The sequence below is a fragment of the Euprymna scolopes genome, chromosome 40, assembly GCF_053919585.1.
Source record: "Euprymna scolopes isolate OS-2025 chromosome 40, ASM5391958v1, whole genome shotgun sequence".
NCBI lineage: Eukaryota > Metazoa > Mollusca > Cephalopoda > Sepiida > Sepiolidae > Euprymna > Euprymna scolopes.
In genome coordinates this window covers 15433068-15456594 of record NC_136521.1, presented here as the reverse complement: position 1 = coordinate 15456594, position 23527 = coordinate 15433068, and the positions used below count along the sequence as shown (strand labels likewise).

General features: G+C 33.6%; 1 protein-coding gene across 1 annotated transcript; it reads right to left on the bottom strand.

Annotated features, from left to right (window-relative positions):
* Positions 1–458: 458 nt before the first annotated feature.
* LOC145265732 (S-crystallin SL20-1-like) lies at positions 459–23445 on the bottom strand. The gene is made up of 6 exons (XM_080121787.1): positions 23264–23445; positions 18259–18354; positions 8337–8452; positions 6999–7034; positions 5093–5200; positions 459–816 (listed from the first exon to the last, which is right to left on the bottom strand). The coding sequence occupies exons 1-6, from the start codon at positions 23394–23396 to the stop codon at positions 652–654; spliced, it is 654 nt and encodes a 217-aa protein (XP_079977913.1). The 5' UTR covers positions 23397–23445; the 3' UTR covers positions 459–651.
* Positions 23446–23527: the final 82 nt, after the last annotated feature.

Below are 23527 nucleotides of genomic sequence, written 5' to 3'. Positions count from 1 at the left end.
AAAGAGTAATAGCAAGCTTTGCAATAACACGTTGTAACGAATTTTTCGTTTTTCTTAATGGTTATTCCTTTTACTTAGTTCTTGAAATCTCTGGAAACCGACCTTTTTTTGACGCATTCTACATACGTTTAAGTTGAAAAGTTAATATACAGTTTTTATAGTTTATATAGTATTCATCCGGTGCAACGCTGATCAACTTTGATGGTCTTGGATATGTAATTTGCTACTTTTAGCTGCATACGTACACACACGGAAGACCGTGTGTGTATGTTGAGAGAGAGGAATGGACTGAGCAGAGGAAAAGGCGGTGGTGCAGAGGAAACGGGAAAGAGGGTGATATATAGAGAGAGAGGTAAGTATACATAAACGAAATAACAGTTTTAATAAAATATGTTACACTTTTGTCCTGGACAATGCCGGGTGGTCTTGCTAATAATAAATAAGTAAAAAACACAATGTTATTTAACAAAAGAGTTTATTTCATGAAGATTATTAAGTTTGACACAAATAAATGCATAAAAGTTTAATACAAATCTCCCTTTAATTATTTAACCCGTTCAAATTGTGGATCCATTTGTGATAAATTGATTTCAAATCGATTATTGTCGATTGGAATCTTTAATCAAAAATTTCGATTCACGCGTGGTCCGTTTACCAGTTTGTGTTGGAGCGCTTCTTCAGATATCCGGAAATCTTGGGATGGACGGCGATACGTTTCCACAGGGACATCAGTTTCGGGTAGCTGTTGAACATGGATTGGTCCTCCATCATTGGGTTTTCCAAACAGCAATAGCACATCATATCACACAGCATCATCTGGAATTAAAAAAGACAGCCATATTTCAGAGACGTGTATTCACAGATTTTATGGACCAGTCGACCGTAACAATATTTAATGCTGTGTAACAATGGTAGTTGTGATTGATTATAATGAATATATTCATACCACTAGACCCTCTCTCTCTCTCTTTCTTTTTTTCTTACTTTCTGTTGAGCAACTACAAAAAGTAGCCTCAAACCTTATAGACCCAGCACAACTTACTAAACTTTACCCCTTGCATATCACCGAAATGTTGCATTGATATGCTAGATTTACAAGTACTTCCACGGAAAGTGCTCCGACAAACTTATTGCACTCGTATCCTTTCTGCATAAATACCTCTTATCAATCCTATAAGCAACAAAATCCCAACCCTTTAAGTATATATGCCCCCCCACAAATCCCAAAAAACTTTCTATTGTAATTGATTCTTTCCTCCGACTCTCACCTTCGGAATTCCACCTTTGTTCCCTGTTTCTTCGAATGTCGATCGATCGAGGCCTCTGTTCAGTCTCGAAAGATAAAGGATACCGCTGTAGGGACAGTTTCGCGTATACTTGTGAGGCAAGGGTTGCGCAAACTCTGACCGCATCTCTCCTGAATCAACACTGTTTGGGTCCAGTGGCAAGAAGACCAAGACGACTGGAAACAATGCCGAGATAAGCGGAGAGCACATACAGCACCTGGAAGTCCTAAATAGTCACCCATTTAGTACTGACCAGGCTCAACGTTGCTTAACTTTGGTGATCCAGCGGGAGCCGTGTGTCAACGTGATTATGCTTCGATTGTATTTACATGCAGAATTTTAAATGTAGTGTGAGGTGTTTAAAATTATTAATGAGATGTTTGGATGCGAAAATCTATTCATAAGTACTTAATTAAATAACTGTAATAATATTTAGTACGGTCAAACACATGTAAGTAATCGAAATATCATGAAGACAAATATGCTTTGTGGAAAAATAAAGTTAAAATTGGTAATTTCTACGTAGGGTTAAAATGATGTGGAAAATTCCATTTAGAAGTTAACCGTTCCTTTTTTTACATAGGCATAACCACTTATCAAGGCCCAGAGACCACTCGAGGATAATGGTTAAGAGTGTACAGTAGTCAATTGGACAATATAGTAATCGTTAGTAATGGAAATTCGGTAAATTTGTTAACAAGTGGAACGGCTCATCAAGAACTTGTTTACGTTGGACTTGAAGACAACCATATTGAAGTCAGCTGGAAAGCAGGAAAACGGAAGACAATTCCGCAGGCGTGCACTTCTAAGAAAGAAACTTTGTTCATCGAATCTACGTTTAGGTTTAGACACAGATAAAGAGTGGGAGGAATTATTGATAGTGTTTTCAGCTAGACGAGTGTTTCTTGTGAAATTTTGGCGAGGGGGTTCCATGGATTGAAGCTCAGTCGATCACTTTTCATGAAAATAACGATAAAGCAGAGACGAACTCGCAACATCTCTTCGTCGAGATAGAGGTTGCAGCGAAGAGAAAGAGATATATGTCAAAGGCTATAACGTAAGGAAGAGTTGTACGGGATGGATTAGATTCCAAGTTTCCGACTCTGAGATTTTGTCGTCAAAGTAATTAAAGACGGAGAGAAACGACATATTCTTTATTGAATATGTACTTTCTCTTGGTGTATTCGCTTCAAAGTAAGAAGTAAAGACACATCTCTGGGCAACTAATGAAACCGGTTCCTGTTCTATTTGCTTCTCTCTATTATTTTAGAATCAGAAAGAAGTTGCCGCTATTGTATTGTATCGAAACGAGATAATTCCTGGAAGGTTTACTCTAAATGAATGCGAGATTAATGCGAGACGAAAAGTGTGTGTGTGTGTGTGTGTGTGTGTGTGTGTGTGTGTGTGTGTGTGTGTGTGTGTGTGTGGACAGAGTTTGGAATTTGATTCATAATGCAACAAGAAAATGTATACGATGTTGTGAAAATTGTAAAAATTAACAATGCTGATTTTTTTATGGAAATAATTCCAGACAACGCATGAAGCCACTGAATGTACTACTACTTCAATGTAAAAAAAAAGTAGGATGAAAGGATTTGGATTCAAAGAAAAACAATTCATTCTCCTTTGTCGAAATAAACTCACTCATGGTAAATAAGAAGTAAATGACAAAATAAAGAAAACGAAAGTTATGAGGTTGATAAAAGTAAACCAAAGGTCCACTTTTAACTATCCTAGGTAATTTATAAGATTTTTTTTAAATGTAGATAATTAAAACAAAACAAAAAAAAATAATAGCGGGCAAATGTCAGGGAGTATTTTGAAACTGGGCACAGAAAACGTGTCTTCGACACGACTATCCATATAGCGGAAATGAATTACCTCAGAGTGCTTGAAAGAATACAAGCGAATTTTTTACCATTGAAAATAAAGTGATCGATATACCTGTTCGTATGTGTATTTTTTAAAGTTTTCAATTGTAAGCGAAAAGAGTTCTTTAAAAGAAGAACAAGTAAGTGTTTCGTTATTTCATGTTATATAACGTGTTCCCACAAAACGTTATTTCATGTTATATAACGTGTTCCCACAAAACGTTATTTCATTTTATATAACGTGTTCCCACAAAACGTTATTTCATGTTATATAACGTGTTCCCACAAAGCGTTATTTCATGTTATGTAACGTGTTCCCACAAAACGTTATTTCATGTTATATAACGTGTTCCGACAAAACGTTATTTCATGTTATATAACGTGTTCCCACAAAACGTTATTTCATGTTATATAACGTGTTCCCACAAAACGTTATTTCATGTTATGTAACGTGTTCCCACAAAACGTTATTTCATGTTATATAACGTGTTCCCACAAAAGGAATGGGGCTAACTATGATACATCAGGTTAGAGAGAAGAATGTTAAACGGTAGATGGAAACGTTTTCTAGAATCCATCGTGATTTTAATTCACATAGCGACATGAATGCATACAAAAGTCATCGGGTCGACAATTGTATTCAAAGGTCTTCTCGATCCTGCACTGTACTGAGATCGGATGTGATGAAAACTGGGATAAAGGAAGGTAAGAAAATGGCAATCATGTTGTTGTTTTGAAGTCGACGACAGTATGATGTCTTTAACCATAAGAAAACAATAATCTCCATCCCAAGAATCCACTCACACCCTCTTACTAGGATAAAAAAAGGATCACCAACACAGTCAATAAACGTTCTTTCTATTAAATCAATTACTACTTTCTTTTTGTGCTATTGTGAAATCTAATATATAAAAGGCTATATGTTTGTCTCTCTGTCTGTCTGTCTGTTTCCATGTTTTCAAACTGTATCTCCTCCGAAACTAAAAGTCGCAGATCGGAGCTAGGGGCATAAAATGATTGGATTTTTTATGAACCGTTATTTTATGGTTCTTTAGCCAGTAAAGATCGTTATGCATTTTGTACGTTCTTTTTAGTTTATTTTTAATCAATTTATGTACGTGTCACGTTGGGTTAGTGTTAACGTCACTAGCTTTGAATACTACAGTTTTGCATTCGGTTTCGATTCTAGCTCATTACACCCAAATAACTTTATTTTTACTTTTGAAGTCAGCACTCTATAATAATATATACGAAATCTGGATAAATTAAAATATAATATTTAAACTTATCTTGCCGGCAAGTATTAGTTACAGGTGTCTCTTATTATAGAAGAACGACAGACACGAGATCTAATTAGAGGATGCGGTTGTTATTGTGGCTGACATACAACAATAAAATACGTTATGGAATTGTGTATTGGGTTTGTATTACTGTACACATAGATTCGAAAAAAGAGTTATAAATATGCAAAATATTGTTTAAAACCCACCGAATATGTCAGCCTATGTTATGGTAGGATATATTAAGCAAGTTTCTTACAGTATTTTGTCTAGGTTTTTATTTATAACTCCTTTTCCCAAACTTACCGTGTCAAAGAGAGAGTCAGGCGCCATTTTTAATTTTCCAATACATCGGTAAACACTGTATGTTTTCGAGCTGAATAAACATGTTACATTAATTAAAAACACTAAAAAATATCCAGTTTGGTAGAAAAGTAACTTATCTTGCCTTTGATGATAGTCATTGGTTATATATTTGTTTTTTTTACAATCTTTTCGACTCTATGTGTACAGTAATACAAACCCTGTGTATTTAATTAATTGTGGAGTGTAAGATATTGGGAATACTTAAGAAAATGCAACCGGATAAATAGTTATCGCTCCTCAATGCAACAAAGACTTATTTTAACTTGCTGATGAAATAATATTTTCACACCTGGTCACCCATGAAGAACTGGTTTCCACCGTTGCACTTTTCCAGGGTTCTCTCCAAGAAAGGAAGGATCCTGCGACAAGTTTCCATGTACCTGGCTTGCATCATAGGCTGAAAAATAAATCACAAAATTATCTCTTTTTTCCTTTTTTTTCTTGTCCTGTCAATTATACCATCTTAGGAATATATTATTTCTTATAATGAACATAGTTGAAAGAATACTACAAACTGAAATTCAGGGGAAAATTTTGTTCTAGTCATCTTCATTATATACAAGTAAAATACCCGTCCCAGGACGAGTATAAGGAAGAAATAGCATCAGTTTTTATATTTTCTTTTGCATGCGATGCATTCCTTTTGTCGCTTGATTTTAGCATAGTTGAAGAAAGTGCATTAGAAAATTATGCTTAGTCATCTTTATAATATACAAGTAAACAACCCGTCCTATGAAAAAAAAAAAAAAGTAATGAATAGCGTCAGTTTAAAAAATAAATATTTAGTTTTAAATTTTTCTTATTTATAATACTTTTTTTTAAGGCAAAGACACGGTTATTTATTAAGTACTCACAAATATCATTTTGAGTACTTAATAATTTCTTTTATTTATTAGTACTTAAAAATGTCCTTTATTTGTGAGTACTTAATAATTTCTTTTATTTGTGAGCACTTAATAAATAATCAGGTTGCACTCTCCCTATCATTTGAAAATTTTAGAAACTACCTATATTAAGTCCATGAGACATTCTCTTTGCAAACACAGAGAAAATCCTTTAGGACATAATGTAGTCTCCATCTGTTTTTTTCCTTTTTGATTATTTTACCCCAATATGATCTCCACCATATTTTTATCTCATATATATATATATATATATATATATATATATATATATATATATATATATATATATATCACTCTTAAAAACACATTTAGTATCAGCAGATGTAAAAATAACATTTCAAACTCTCATTTAAAAAAAAACTTTTTACGAAAATATCTGAAGAGAGCGAAACAAAGCTTGAAACGCGTTATAAAAATATTTTCAAATAAAAATATGATAAAAGGCTGAAAAACACACAATTGTTGATGGCTACACTCTTTTAAATATATAGTTTTCTCTCGTTGGAACTACACAATCATCACTTTAAATATATATATATATTCTTAATCGTTATTCGCCTCCATTTTTGCTCTGTTACATGAGGTGCGAAACCGCTCAGTATTCTTTTCACTTTTTATTTTTTAATTCATCATAATTAATAAATGTGGTCTGTAGATAGCTATTATAAAATCGTGTACTTCTAATATATATATATATATATTTATTTATTTATTTATTTATTAGTGATAAAATGATTCTAATTATTTTCGATTCCGATACAATTACCGAATCTGTACTAAATTTCCGATTCTGAAGCAATTACTGATTCCGATTCCGAATCATATACATTCCTAAATATTTAACTATACAGTTGCTTAGCTTTTCCCGATAATCCTAATAAATCAGATGTAAAATGTGCAGATATTTTCTCAAACGTTAAAAATTTGTGAGGGATGATCTATAGATTTTGGTTTTACTATTAGTTTAAAAATAAAAATATGTAGTATTTCATCATTACTACCAGCAGTGGAAGAATTTATTTTAAATAAAATAGAATGAACAAAACACAATTAAAGGAATCGTTTCTGGCACCGGAAAAAGGCACTTTTTCGATTCAGATGTCTGAAAAAGTTCCGATTATTCCAATTCCTGATTGAAATTCCGATTAATTGTCCTAACACTAACACACACATACACACACAGGTACACACGCACACACACACACACGCATATATATATATATGTGTGTGTGTGTGTGTGTGTGTGTGTGTGTGCAGAAAAAGATACAGATTATAAATATTAATGCTTACAGTTATGTTGCTTGAATTCATGCTTGAATCATTTCCCTGTAAAAAAAAAGAAATGGAACAGTGATGTTAATTAACAGTATGATCTTAAATGGAACTCAATAATATGAACACGAAATTCTATACAATTATATTGAGTTTGTGAGTTTATCTGCTAATTAGTTTGATTTCAAACTTGTACGAAGCAGCAAGGTTTCTAGCATTTGAATATTTTGAGACAAAATAAGGCTGATTCAGTTCTTTGTCTCATCGCATATTTGCCCGCATGAAACCACTTAAGATTTTAAATCAGTTTGTGCTATACGAAGTTCCTTTAATAAGTTTCCAGTCTTTTTCGTATGGGCATTTTTATTGATAGAACATACATGGAACTCTAGTCCCCTTTTAAGTAAACTCCTTTAGCTGCAATTCACTTGTTGTACCATTCCAACAACTTCCAGAAAGCCCCATGGAAGTCCTTTTGGGTGAGGATGTCAATGACCTTCGTCACAGCTTCTTTCATCTTCTCTATTGCCTCATAACGACAACCTTTAAGGTTTTTCTTGAGTTTGGGAAATAACCAAAAGTCACAGGGTGCAAGGTCTGGATTATATGGAGGCTGAGGAACTGTTTCGATGACCATCTTGATCAAATAGTCTGCGACAAAGATGGAGTTGTGGACTAATGCATTCACTCAAATCTTCCGCATCTTCAGTTCCTCGCGAATAATTGTCTAAAGTTCCCACACTGAAATTAAACTGTGCAATTATTGTCTCTATAGACTCACGACGATCCTTATCCATAAAATTGTAAATTTGTTCAATCAACTCTGGAGTTCTGACTCTGTTACTCCTCCTACACCTCTCATCATCCCTCACAGACTCCTTGCCATCTTTGAATCTCTTATGCCACTCAAAAACTGATGCTCGATTCATGCAAGATGGTCCAAAAGCAGTCTGATGTATCCCATATTTTCTGTGCCATTTTTATCTAACTTTAAAACAGAAATTTATTGCATATCGTTCTTCTAAAGCCTCATCACGTCCAGATTGCATTTTTGAAATTCACCAGCTGTGACATCAGGCTTTAGTAAGATGTATTTCAATTCCTGCTGTAGCTGTTTATATGAACCTGAATTCGTAAGAATTAATCAGTCATCTTATACTGAATTCTTTTGGTGTTCGTTCTTTTCGTCGTTTGCAAGCTCGCATATTTTTTCTATCTCCTTTGCCCTCTTGTTAGAAACAGTTTTCTGTTTTCTTCGATCTTTAAAAATTCTAATGTACTATTAAACCCAACTAAGTATCGTCCTATAAAGTAAAATTCTGCGCCCCCTATGGAGTAAAGCAATTAGGGACTTACCCAGAAGCGGCCATTCTTGGCATGGAAATATCTCATGTAATCGTGCATGATTTCATAGAAACAATCGCAGATGTAATCGATTCTGAATATGTCCATGTTGTTCTTGCCGTAGAAATCTTAAACAATAAAAAAGAGGAAAAATAAGATACATATACGTACGTATATATATATATATATATATATATATATATATATACATATATATATTTATATATATATTAGAGTTAGAAGAAAACTACAGCATAGATTTACACAATATTATCATTATACATCACTTTTTAGGCCTTTTCAAATGAGGAGGGCTAGTCACGTAAGTGATTTACTCTGAAATGAGAAGGTTACATTAGTCTGTTATTCATTAGGAAAAACAGAAAAAGAAGAGAAAAGGAAAATAAAAGAATGGAGGAATGAAATATAGTTTATAAAAATAAACAAAGACGTAGAGAAAGAAACCAAGGATGGAGATGGGATGATAAATTGTGATTTTTAGGAAATAGAGAATGAAAATGGAAGAAAACGCGTGAAAACCAGAACGAGAAAAATACACACACACCTACACACACACACACACTCATATATATATATATATATATATATTATATATATATGTGTGTGTGTGTGTGTGTGTGTGTGTGTGTGTGTGGCATAATTACACTGAAACACCGGTTCTTGGTAGATTACCAAAAGTTAAGCAACGATGAGCCGGGCCAGTACCAGGTGGATGACTATTTTTGAATAATAGTCGCTGTATGTACTGCGTCAGCACGTAAACATTTTCAGTTTATTATCGGGAGGGGCCACGTTTAAACCACTGGAAGAGATGCAGCCTGAATCCTCGTAAAGGCATGCATCTAGAAGGAATACTCTTATGTGAAAACCTGAGGTCTACAGTTCGCTCCATACGTCGCAACCAGGTGCACCGATTGACGTCTATAAAAGCCGTCAGCACTATAAACAAATGATCTGTGTGGATTCGGACAACTTAACTGTTGTACGAATGTCATAGCCGGTGCATCCAATAAGTTCCCAGACCTTTTTTGTACAGGCATCTAAAACTGTTATATACTCTTAAAAATTCAGTGTATTATTTGAATATATGTTATGAGAATACTGACTAAATTTTATGATTTCAGATTCAAATGAACAGCTACAGTACGATTTGGAATACATCCTACTAAAGCCTAATTGTCACACAGCTGATGAATTACAAAAATACAATCTGGATATGAAGACACCTTTGAAGAAGGATATGCAATTGAATTATGTTTTAAACTTGAAAGAGATGACACAGAAACATGTGGAATACTTCAGACTGCTTTTAGACCATCTTGCATGAAACAAGCATCAGTTTTTGAGTGGCATAAGAGATTTAAGGAAAATAGGGAGTCTATGAATGATAATCGGAGGTGTAGGAGGTGTAAGAAAGTCAATCTATTAGAGCTGATTGGCCAAATAAATAATGTCATGGATAAGGATTGTCATGTGTCGATTGAGACAATGAATGCACAGTTTGATATCAGTGTGGAAACTGTAATCAAAATTATTCGCGAGGAACTGAAGATTCGGTAGATTTGCGTGAGGTTTTTTTTTTTTCAAAAGTTGCCCAAAGAAGATCACAGACTATTTGAACAAGATGGGCATCAAGACAGTTCCTCCCCCTCCATATAGTCCAGACATTGTAACTTTTGATTATTCCCTAAGCTCAAGGAAAATCTTAGAGGCTGTTGAGGCTATGAGAATTAAGGAGATGAGAGAGACTATCATAAGGGTCATTGACTCGCTCACACAAGAGGATTTCCATGGACTTTTCCAGAAATTGTTGAAACAGTATAAGAATTGCATTGTAGCCTAGAGTTTTATGCGTGCGCTATCAATAAAAGTTTTATTGCTTACATTTTATCCCCATTGACCTTGCCAACAATTTTTTTTTTAATATAAATTATCATTCATTGATTTTCTTCTTACATTAAAAACAATATTTAACATTGATGCAATATTTACCTTCTTGATTTCTATTTTTAATTTGACTTTCGGATAAATCGTCTTCTCACCAAAACTCACAGTAAATCTTTTTCTTTTTTTTACCTCACTCATATTACAAAAGATTGTATTTTTCTTACATTAAAAATTAGGAGATTTATTATTATTTGTATATATATATATATATATATATATATATATATATATATATATATTGATGTAAGTAACATTCACGTTATACATATCGTAACTAAATAAAACTGATTGAATCAATAATAATCATAGAATCGAAGTGGCCAGGAGTAAAATTTTGTAGATTCATGTAAGTGCATGGTTTGCAAGCATTTTCACTTACAGATTTAGAACAAAAATGAACATTGTTTATAATAAAACTTAAGATACAACACATTCGTCATTTCGATAAATTTATATGTCTATTAGCACCCAGGCATTTCTATCTTCTCTTGAATCAAGAGTACGGGGTTTCACCTGAATGCTATCAAGACTGAGTGTATGCCAATTAACATTCGCAACAATCACAAAATTAAAACCCTCACAAATAACATCCTCAAATCTAGGATCACACATCAGGAACTTCGAGAAAGACTTTCACGTTAGAAACGGCATGGCATGGACTGCTTATAACAAAATGGATAAGATCTGGAAATCCAATCTTGCTCGCAAATTAAAAATCCCAGTTTTCCGCAAACTTATTGAGCCAATCTTACTCTATAAATCTGGAACTTGGACTCTTTCAGAAAACAACAACTTCGTTTGGATGGATGTTACCCACATCATTTGTAGATGAGAACTCAATCTCTCATGGCGAAAACACTCAACTCTAGAAATGGTATATGGAGACTTGCGAGATTACCAACCTCAGTTTGCAAGAGATGTAGTCAGTTTTCTGTGCATTGTGCACGTGCTAAAGATGAATTTGTTTCATCATTTAAACTGTGGAGGCATCGATCATCTTACAATCGATCACATAAGTTAATATTTCCAGAGGATACAATAAATACATTCACCTCCAAGGAAGATCTTGGAGGTGCTATGGCAGATAGGGATTACTGGAAGTTCTATCTCGTCTGAGGCCGCAGGATGATAATGGTGATGATGTTTATGAATACAGTTGTTTAATTATGTTTGTTCTACACTTTTTTTTATTTAGTTTATTTCTCCACCTGCCGCCATTAATTCTTATTTTGTTACCAATCTTCTTCCTCCTGGTTCATCACTTTTCTCAATCCAATACCTTTCACATGCCAATTACAGGTACTCGATACTAACTTTCACGTCCTCCTCAGTCTCCTCCTCTCACAATACTCCCACAAACACTTACTACCCTTACTACTTCTTCTCCTTCTCTTCTCACATACATAATCGTCTTTTTCCTCCTACCACCGTTTCTTCTCTCTTGACATTTCTTCCTACATTGTATAAAATGTTGGGTTTTGTTTCAATAAAGCTTTAGGACGAATCTCTAGTTTTTTTTGGGGGGGGGTTAAGTGTGGTATTTTTTTTTTTGAATGAGCCGCTTTTAAAGAAATATTTTCAGTAAAAATATTTATAGTATTTATAATTAAATCTGAGAAAGCGCGAGACATATTATACGACAAACAAAACAAAGAATTACAAAGCATACATTCACAGAAAAAATGCTTTCACAAAAGAGAGATTTCTGTAAACTTTAATTAAAATAAAAATATTTTTTTAATTGAAGTTTACAGAAATAAGAAAAGCATAGAACGTTCGTGAATATCTTAGAATCTTGTTAAACACGGGTAATTTATTAGCTGAGACATTGAAATAATCTGAGTCAATTATTCATAATAAATTTAATGAAACACGGGCAATTTATTAGCTGAGACATTGAAATTATTATTTCATAATAAATTATTATTTCATAATAAATTATTATTTCATAATAAATTATTATTATTTCATAATAAATTATTATTTCATAATAAATTATTATTTCATAATAAATTATTCTTTCATAATAAATTATTATTATTTAATAATAAATTATTATTATTTCATAATAAATTATTATTTCATAATAAATTATTATTTCATAATAAATTTATTATTTCATAATAAATTTATTATGAAATAATAAATTTAATTAAACACGGGTAATTTATTAGCTGAGACATTGAAATAATCTGAGTCAATTATTCATAATAAAATCTTCTGCGGTCAATCATATGAATTATTTCATTAAAAAGTGTTAAGAAGAGTCAATGTTCATTAGTTTTTATATTAGAAAGTAAGTTCAGTGAGCAAGGTTGTGAATATTTTAGTGATTAAGTTGTTTGACATGAGCAGAAGGCAATAAAGGAGCTTAAGCAGTTTGTGAGCATGTGTGTGTCACGCTTTGTGAGTGTTAGTGTGCGTTAGTTGACATGCCAACAAGCTCAAAGCCCAACTGATGGGTGCCGAGGAGGATGGTCCATGAATTTCGACTCAACAGGTTTATTGCAGAAGAATCAGTCTTTTTAAGGGGGCAGGTCGTCAGATGGAGACACTGAATTTTTCCACATCCACACCGGAGTTCAACAAGGAGATACTCTTTCCCCTTGTCTTTTCAGTGTGTGTGTTGACTTTGTACTTCGCACCTCTGTCGATATACACAACACGCTAGGCTTCACCCTGAATGAATCCAGAAACAAATGTCATCAATCAGCACACATAACTTTTAGATGCAGATTACGCGGACGATATTGCTTTGTTTGCAAATAACACTGCTGATGCGCAAACACTGTTACGCAAACTAGAAAAGTCCGCAAAAGGCATTGGTCTCAACATTAATGCGGATAAGACAAAGTTTATGACTTTCAATGTGGAAGGAGAGATCAGGGCTTTGGTTGGAACAACACTTAAAGAAGTGGCTGAGTTTACGTATCTCGGCAGCAACATAATTTCCACAGAGAGAGATATCGAAATTAGCATTTCAAAAGCATGGGCCGTATTCGATGGGCTTCGTTCAGTATGGACTTCGGGGATAACTAACACACTGAACAGACAATTCTTCAAGGCAGTGGTAAAGTCCGTCCTTATTTCCAGTGCAACAACCTGGACACTCACCAAAAGATTGGAAAGAAAACTAGACGGCACGTACACTCGTATTCTATGAATAGTATAAAATTTATCTTGGCAAAAACATCCTAATGATGATGATGATGATGATGATGATGATGATGATGATGATGATGATGATGATGATGATGATGATGATGATGATGATGATCGAATACATAAATGAAAATACCTTGGTGCAACTTTAATATTGTATTTGTCTCCTTACATGTTTTCTCCCGTTTCTGTAATCAATTTCACACAAGTCAAGTTCCATATGTCAGGTTGTAACGAAAATTTCACACAAGTCAAGTTCCATATGTCAGGTTGTAACGAAAATTTCACACAAGTCAAGTTCCATATGTCAGGTTGTACCGAAAATTTCACACAAGTCAAGTTCCATATGTCAGGTTGTACCGAAAATTTCACACAAGTCAAGTTCCATATGTCAGATTGTAACGAAAATTTCACACAAGTCAAGTTCCATATGTCAGGTTGTAACGAAAATTTCACACAAGTCAAGTTCCATATGTCAGGTTGTAACGAAAATTTCACACAAGTCAAGTTCCATATGTCAGGTTGTAACGAAAATTTCACACAAGTCAAGTTCCATATGGAAGGTTGTAACGAAAATTTCACACAAGTCAAGTTCCATATGTCAGGTTGTACCGAAAATTTCACACAAGTCAAGTTCCATATGTCAGATTGTAACGAAAATTTCACACAAGTCAAGTTCCATATGTCAGGTTGTAACGAAAATTTCACACAAGTCAAGTTCCATATGTCAGATTGTAACGAAAATTTCACACAAGTCAAGTTCCATATGTCAGGTTGTAACGAAAATTTCACACAAGTCAAGTTCCATATGGCAGGTTGTAACGAAAATTTCACACAAGTCAAGTTCCATATGTCAGGTTGTACCGAAAAACGTGCACGCATCTACACATGTTTTTTTACACTAGCTGGCCACCCGGCGTTACCCGGTTGAAAAATACGCACAGTTATTGTATTTTAATTCATATGGAAACCGAGACAAGTGCAAGTATTATGTTTTTCTAAAAAAGTTCACGTCTTGTTCGTAAAATAATACTCGTGCTGAGATAAAAAAAAAACAGTGCGATAGCCAGTGTTTTTCAAAGCTAATTATTCTTAACATAAGTAATATGTCATGTGAACGAATCACGCATGCCCAGTCATGAAACAGTTGACAAACAGATAAAAAAATTCGATTGCTCCCAAGTACCAATTTTTTCAATTTTGACATCTTAGTAGTCATTTGTACGGATGAAAACCGATTAGAATGTTTTCCACATGTCTGAATACCCTTTATACCAAATGTCAAAACTTTAGATAAAATATCTGTTGAGTGTATAGGTGAAAAGTCTCCACACACATACACACACACACATTCTCGGTTTTATAGATATATAGATATTTTGATTGATAGGTGGAGAGAAACAAAATCCAAATAAGCCAATGTACAAAAATGCTTATATTCCTTTTAAAAAAAACTTTTTTTCTGTTAAAAAAAACATGGAAGCAAGTGTTGAGATTATAAAAATATTTTTGTTTGTTTTTAATACATCTTCTCGGTTAATTATGTAGCTCCGGGTGTTTTTGTGCCACGTCTTTTATGAATAATAAATATTCTGACCACAGAAAGATCTATGTTCTATGTTTTAATGGATTTCGACGTTTAATTGTTACTTTAGAATTTATGAAGTCATAACGGATCTCTTCTCGAATTGTTTTTAGAACTGTTTTCGTTTATGACGTGAACATTTTGCCCGGGTTTGTGCAACTTGGCTTTTGTAGATAACGTTATACCTTTATGATTTCCTCTTTCTATGACGTTATCAAGTGTATACGGAGCAATTACATATAAAACAAAAAACAAATCCACATAGCTTTAGTAGTACATCTATCAATCAATCAATCAATCAATCAATCAATCAATATATATATATATATATATATATATATATAATGGTATATTTAGGCAGCATTTTTTCATTCAAGCAAACATTATTAAATGCAACGGGGGCACTTTGCATTATGGTTCTTTTATTAATTTTTCGATTTTCCGTGTAATCTTTTTTATATCAAACTCAAAAATATTAATAAAATTCCATAATTGTTGCTGTCACGCGCGCTTTCGATTCGTCCACGAATCATCTTCAGGTGTTGAAGTAAAAGTGCGTCGGAGCGAAACTGAGAATTAAAAATGAAAGCTGAAATATACAGTAAACGGCGTTAGGTGATAATAAGTTAAAATATATAGAGTCGATGAAAAGTCGATGAAAAGTCGATTAAAAAATCGAGTATCAAAATAAGCAAGTTCGTGGATACTGTTAACAAAGTCTGTCCACTACAAACTACACAAGGCATTGTAGAACGTTACGGCTTTTATCGAATGGAATATCATTTATAGTGGGTTGAAGGGTTCTAATATATAACGCTTCAAGAATTTTTAACTTTTTGAATATTATTTTCATTTTGTATAATTTTTATGTCGTCAACGAGGACCTTCCTAAGATTGGAGGGGGGGAGCAGTTATCTTATTTTATCAAATCTTTATATACAACACTAGTATTATTTAGATGCATGGTTATTCGCCGGGACAACGTTGTCGTTGTATGCCCAATGTATGTATTATTTTCGGAGTTACATTCTCCCATAAAACATTTGAATTTATACACTACATTGGTTTGTTCCAACGTTTTTATAGCCAGTGAGAAGTTGTTTCTAACCACAAGGTTTTGTGTTCTAAACTTCTTGTAGTAAATAATAAATTTATTTTTAGAATTACTGTCAGTTACTACGTACTGCGTACTACGTACGATATTTTTAATTGCGTTTTCTTCGATTCTGAAGTTAGGTGTGATTTGATTTTGATAAAATATATTAATGGAGTTATATTGTGGTGTTGGCTAATATTATTATTAGGATTTTCAAGGGATTGTAGCGTTCGTTTTATTTGTTCATCAAAAATGGTATTAGGAAAATGATTGTTGATGAGTACTTGTTTAATTTTTTTTTTTTTTCAATGAGTAATGTTTTTTATGGATGATATCATTTTATTATTATGACTATTTTGTACCATTGTGGGCACTCACTTTTAAAGTTCAGGAGGCTGGAATTTATGCTTGTTGATTTTTAGATACAGAGGTATTATTGGACGTGTTATTAAGGACATCAAAAAATGAAATGTTATTATTATTATTATTATTATTATTATTATTATTATTATTATTATTATTATTATTATTATTATTATTCAACACAACTTCAAATTTAAGGATTGAAAAAGATATTGTAGTCGGTATATCATTTTATTATTTTCAGCCAAAATAAAAATGTTGTCCACATATATACACATATATATATATACATATATAGGGTTTTTTATATTATTTATAAATATCTTGTTCTCTAAATAAGCCATGTAGAATTCCCAAGGAGTCGATCTAAGGACTGATCCCATTGCCACTCCGTCTATTTGAGTTGGGTAGAGCACTGTCGTAAATAATCTCACCCGCTACTTAATTGGCTGAAAAATGCGACGCTCAGTGTTTGCTTATAAACAAGCTGTTAGAACACTTCAAAAGAAGTGGACAAATGTTTGTTTAACTAGACATTTGGCGAGATAATTTACGGGCGCCGCTCCTGTGAGTCGATCGGTAGAACTGCTGACTGTCAACGCGATGGTTCTAGGCTCAATCCTCGGCTTGGGAGAGGTACTAGTCTAGCGGCATTGATGAGTTGTAATAGAACGAAACAGGACTGTATGTCGATGACTACAAAAGGAAAAAACAAACAAAGCACAGGAATATCAAAAACGATTTATTTGTCCTTTTGTCTTTGTTTATTCCTCACCGCATCGTGGCATTTTATTTTATCACACACACACATACACATATATAGGGGAGAACTTGAATGCCTACTAGACACTATCCTCGAGTGTCTAAGGTCTCTCTGTACAGGGGTTTGTCAGAACAATCTGGCATGAGGATATTTTTCCATAGAAGTAAACTCTGACCAAATATTCAAAATCACATAGTATTCGCAGCCCACATAAGATCTCCTCACCACGGCTACCCCATAGCTTTTCCGAGGAATTGTGCACCTTCTCCAAGTGATATTACGTAAAGTAATAGCACGAAGCTGGATACTCCACCAGACTAGATAAATTCTTGTCCTGGAATCCAGTAAGACCATGAGACCAACATGAAAGATATACTACAACGTATAAAAATGGTTAATTGGGGAAAAGAAAATTATGTTGTAAATTTCTTTACTAACTCAGTGTTTGAGAGATAAAGAAATTTAATGGAACATTTGAATATCTATGTATCTCATATAGATTTTAAGTGTTAGCCCCTGGTTGTGGGCCCCTTGATTTCTGAGAACTTCGACTGAAGTAAAATAAAACATATATATATATATATATATATATATATATATATATATATATATATATATATATATATATATATTAGTGTGTGTGTGTGTGTGTGTGCATATGTGTTTGCGCTGCATGTGTGTACGTACATTGTTCCCTTTGATGGGCCGATTTGTTTGATAATGTTTAACGATATAAAAATAACATACACAAAGTGGCATTTTAAGTGACACCGGTTAGACACGTGACAATACTATATCATCAAAAAGTGATAAAAGTTTTGTATTTTGTCTCTCTGAAAATTTTCTATTTATTCTATGCATTTTTTTCCAATCTGTCGTATCATCTTTATTACGGAAGTAATATAAAGTATCTGTCTAATTATGTTACGTAATATAAAGTATCTGTCTGATTATGTTACGCTTAACTTAATGGTATTTGAGTGTCTTTGCTACTTACTGTGTTCTCTGGCCAAGTACCTGGCGATGGCCATCGTCTCGGGCATCTTGTTCTGACCGTCAATCTCCAAAACAGGTACACAGTTGTGAGGCATATCTACAAAAAAGTAGGAATTAAAATTTAAAACATTTCGAAAAAATACGAAACAATGCCAAGTTACATTTGAAATGCAATTAATAGACACTGAGTAAACATTGTGTCGTTTTTAATATTTCCAAATAACAAAGAGAAACAATAAAATCACTTTTATAAAAAAAATTTGGTAAGTAGAATAGAAAAAAAGTAAATTAGTAATAATATTTTTTATTTAATTCTATTTTTACCTCAGACAAGGCACAGTGCCACTTTGATGTAGGGGGCAACTATCGAGCCATAAGTTGCAGGAATACTATGCAGGAAGTTGAGCAGTAAGATATCTGTTCACATTACGCTTGAACTTCTGCATGTCAGTACAGTTGGGAAAACCGGAATCCAGAAGGGATTTCTAACGTCTAGCAGTTCTGGGGAAGAAACTATTAGAATAGAAAACTTTCTTACATCTATGGATCTCTACTGCGTAGGGGTGAGACTTTGCTGCTTGTCGGGTTTGTTGTGGGTATTTACGTCGAAGGAGTACAATACTTGTACAACAGGCGGAGGGATGCAACATATCGTCGATGGGAAGCTCTGATGACATCTATCAGGTTGGCGACTCTCTTTCGAACACTGTCCAAGAGCAAGAGACTAATAGCAGATGCATAAGCCCGAATGTAACAACAATACTCCATACATGGATGAATGATGGCATTGTAGTGGTACAGGCGTAAGTAGCTTTCTATCACGGGAGAGAGAGACCACCTCCTTTGCAACGGCCTTGGCAATGGTCTCAATGTATCTGTTTCAGCTCATTTTAATAGTAATAGAATGTTGTATGTATGTTGTCAACATTGAATGAATACAGATGTATTATACTAGGTTAGCGAATATTATGTGTTTCAATTTTTTAAATGAGAATTGATAATTTTGATTAATCAGACTACTTTTTCTCATCTTGAGTATTATTCTCACAACATTATGACCTTCTTCAGGCGTATCTTGGCGAACTCGTGAATCTTTCTAAAGATAGATACTAAATAATAATACTGTTTTGACTCCTATTAAAGCAGTCAAAATATATATTCCCCCCAAAAATATTATTGGTGCTACCAGATCAGATTGTCTGAAGATATTGGCTTCCTGAGACAAAATGCACCTAGCTTTGATGCTTTTTCTTTTTCTTTGTCATTTTGCTAAACTTAATCATGTCCTGCAAAACAAAAAAACAAAACAACCCACCTTTTCCTCTTTTCTTTCTTCCTATTTTTCCTTTTTTTCTATACTCTCAATTTACTGACTAGGTTCCTAACTTAAAATATAACAAGCATTAATACTATTACCATTTTCCCTCCCCTATTACTAAACTCATTCATGTTCTGCAGGTCAGGGAACAAAGATGATAAAATCCACTATAAAACAACCAAACCAAACACTACAAACTAGCGACTGAAGATACAAAAAGCGTGAAGAACAAAAACCTTCTACAAAATAACTACATACAACTTGATTACAATTTCCAAAATAACTTGATTCGGCATTAAAGAATCCGAAAAGGGTTCATATGCCGTAAAACAAAACGAGCAAACCTTTCTCTCGAATTACAGAATCTGCATGGAATTTAAAACGATATATTTGATTTGATGACAAAATGTACATACCCTACACACACACACACACACACGCAAACACACACACACGCAAACACACACACACACACACATATATATATATACGCACATACGTGTGTGTGTATGGAAAAATGGTTTCATTTAAATAATGTTTTAAAAAAATAAACGAAATAATAAAATATTTTATAAAAATGGATACGTGAAAGAAAAATAAAGTATTAGATTGGTGCTAATAGGACGGTGAAGTATTGAGTGTTATTTACATGAATATATAATACTATATACGCGAAAATTGGAACAATTACATTGAAGACATTACCAGGACCGCTGCGAAGATGGTGGGTTCTCTCTTCCGTGCTAGAAAGCTAGTAACGCCCGAAAGTATCTTATACCTCTATAAGGCCACCATTCGCCCATGCATGGGGTATTGTTGTCATATTTTGCTGGTGCATCTGCCACTAGTCTCTTGCTCATAGACAAAGTTCAAAAGAGCGTCGCTAATTTGATAGGTCCTGAACTGTCAGCTAAACTTCAGTCTCTGTCCCATCGACGAAATGTTGCATCCTTTTGCCTGTTCTACACGTACTTTAACGGTGAATGCTCTGACGAACTGCAAGCACTTGTACCCCCTCGGCGTAAATACCCCTGACAAACCCGACAAGCAGCAAAATCCCACCCCTTCACAGTAGAGATCCCTAGGTGTAAGAGAGTCTTTTACTCCAGTAGTTTCCTCCCCAGAACCGTTAGACTTTGGAATTCCTTTCCGGATCCTTGCTTCCCAAACTGTACTGACATGCAGAAGTTCAAGTGTAACGTGAACCGACATCTTGCTGCCCAACTCACTGATACTTATGTACCTGATAATAGCCCCCTACAACAAAGTGGCAATATGCCTTGTTTGGGGTGAAAATGCAATAAAAAAATGAAACATACGAGTCTTTGAGTGCGAACTACATGAAATAGAGAGGAGCGCGAACGTTGATATAGGTTAGAGTCGGACGTTTTAAGAGACTTGTTTCACTTAGATTACAAAGAAAAAGAAATATCTTAATAAATTATAATTATTATTAAATATTATTATTAAATAATTATTATTAGTGTGAGTATTTTTTATTTTCTACCTTAAGTTAGACCTTGACATTTCTGATTTTTTTTAGATAAGTATTATTTGGATTCATCGGACTACTGTTCTCATCTTAGTGTGATTTCCACGACGATTCGGTCGATGTAACCTCCGACATTCTTCAGGTGTATCTTGTCGAACTCTAGAGTTTGGACGGAATTTCGAACGGTAAAAGATATAAGAGTATAAAAGTTATATCCAATCATTTGTACAAACACGTGTGTGCTGAAAAAAGTTGGGTAAGTCACAATGTGTAAGTCAAAATTATTTGGCATCGATGCTCGCCGATTGATATCACGCATACAAAAATAATTATTATTTCCTATTTGGTTTTTGTCATCTATCATTTTGCCTTTTAAGTCATAAATACTGCCTAATCACATTGACGCACCGAAGTTAAGTAACGTTGAACTGGTCAGTCCCAGATAGGTGACCATCTGGGAATACGAGCCGCTGTCTCTTGGGCGGCATCGACATCTCTTTGCAAGAAATGAACATCGTCATCTCCACTAACCGTAAATGGTTGTTTTTCTTTCGGTTATAACGTTTCAGATATTTCCTAGCCGATATCGATCATATCCCTGATCTTAAATAATCGTTTAACAAAATAATATATAATGGATAAATATTATTTATTAAGTGTTCGGCAGTTTATATATATATATATATATATATATATATATATATATATATATATATATAAAGCTGAACGTCTCTGTGTGTGCCTGGTTACGAATAGGCTCCTATGTGGTTGACTATTATAGAAAACTGATCACATATAATGATAGAAGATGTATCGAGACACAGGAATAACAGGTTTGATCTGGCATAATGATGATTCTTAAAATTTTGGGGTCTGCGTACGCGCTTGGTCCACAAAGTATGGAAATAAACAATTTAAAAATTAAAAAAAAAACGTTTACAAGTGTTTTTGATATAGATGTACATAATAATACTTTGATCAGTATGTTTTAACTTAAATAGGGATGGTATAATAACATTGTGGGGTTTGCGTTCGCGCTTGGCCTCCATAGAATGGAAATAGGCACAAACTTTAATAAATACTTTTCATATCTATCTGCGTAAGTATACTTTGATAATTATGTTTCAGTTTGAAGAAATATGGTATAATAACATTATGGGGTGTTCGTTCGCAGCTGACCTCCATAGAATGGAAATATGTCACGACGTTTAACAAGGTTTTTTAATATAGATCCACAGAATATTGTGATAAGTGTTTCAGTGTGCACAGGTATGGTATAATAAATTATGGGGTTTATCTATTTTATTTTTACTTTCATCACATTTTGCTTTGGTTTTGATACGCCCAAATTCGAAGCTATCTCTTTACAACCCTTCCTTTTCATAACCAATCATACTTTCATAAATCAGAGTTCATTTTCTGTAGGCTGTTTTTGAACCCAGTCAACGATGAGTACTTTTGCTAATATATATATATATATATATATATATTATTTTGGTGGAGTAAAATTAACTATGTCTTAATGCTGCTGGAAAAATCATTACCGGAACTTTACATATTCTGGAGGTTACCTCGATTTGGGAGTTTTTGCTAAGTGTTACGGATTACTTTACTATTTTCAATTTTTTCCTTGCATTATTATTCGTCCGACCTGACAGACGTATCCCGCAAATAATGTGATTTGCTAAAACGTTGGATTACCTAGGCTGTATGGTATCTCTTATATATGCCTTTTAAACGATTTCTAATAACATTTTAAATATATGTGCTTATAAACAAAATATGTTGCTAACTGCATTTCGTTATGGAAAATCCATGAATTAAGGGAACATGTTTTTTTTTATATACATCCCTCATTTCAAACAATAAATGCTTATATATATATATATATATATATATATATATATATATATATATATATACAAAGGATTTAATTATAATCCATATATATATATGTGTGTGTGTGTAAGGATTATAATTAAAACCTTTGTATATATATATATATATATATATATATATATATATATATATAAGCATTTATTGTTGGCTTGAGGTAGTTGCCTGTCTAGCCGCACCGATGAACTGTGAAACAGCGAAACATTACTGTGTATGTGAATTACTATATATATATATATATATATATATATATATATATATATATATATATATATATATACGATTCATAATATTACTTACCATTCCTGTATTTGTCCCATTCGTTGAATTCGAACCTCTTGTCAGTGTATTTGACATCGGCGGCGGCCATCAACATACGGCAGATCTCGGCACGGCCGCGGCCATTGAAGTAGTACAGAGTGTAAGAAGGCATGGTAGGATTTGTGAAGAACACAAAAAAAACAACTTTGCAGTAAGGTCAGTCAAATCGTTCACACTGGGCTAAGCCGATCTTGCAATTGCTTTTATACTCTAGAAAATGAGTCAGGTAAAACTGAAACTCGT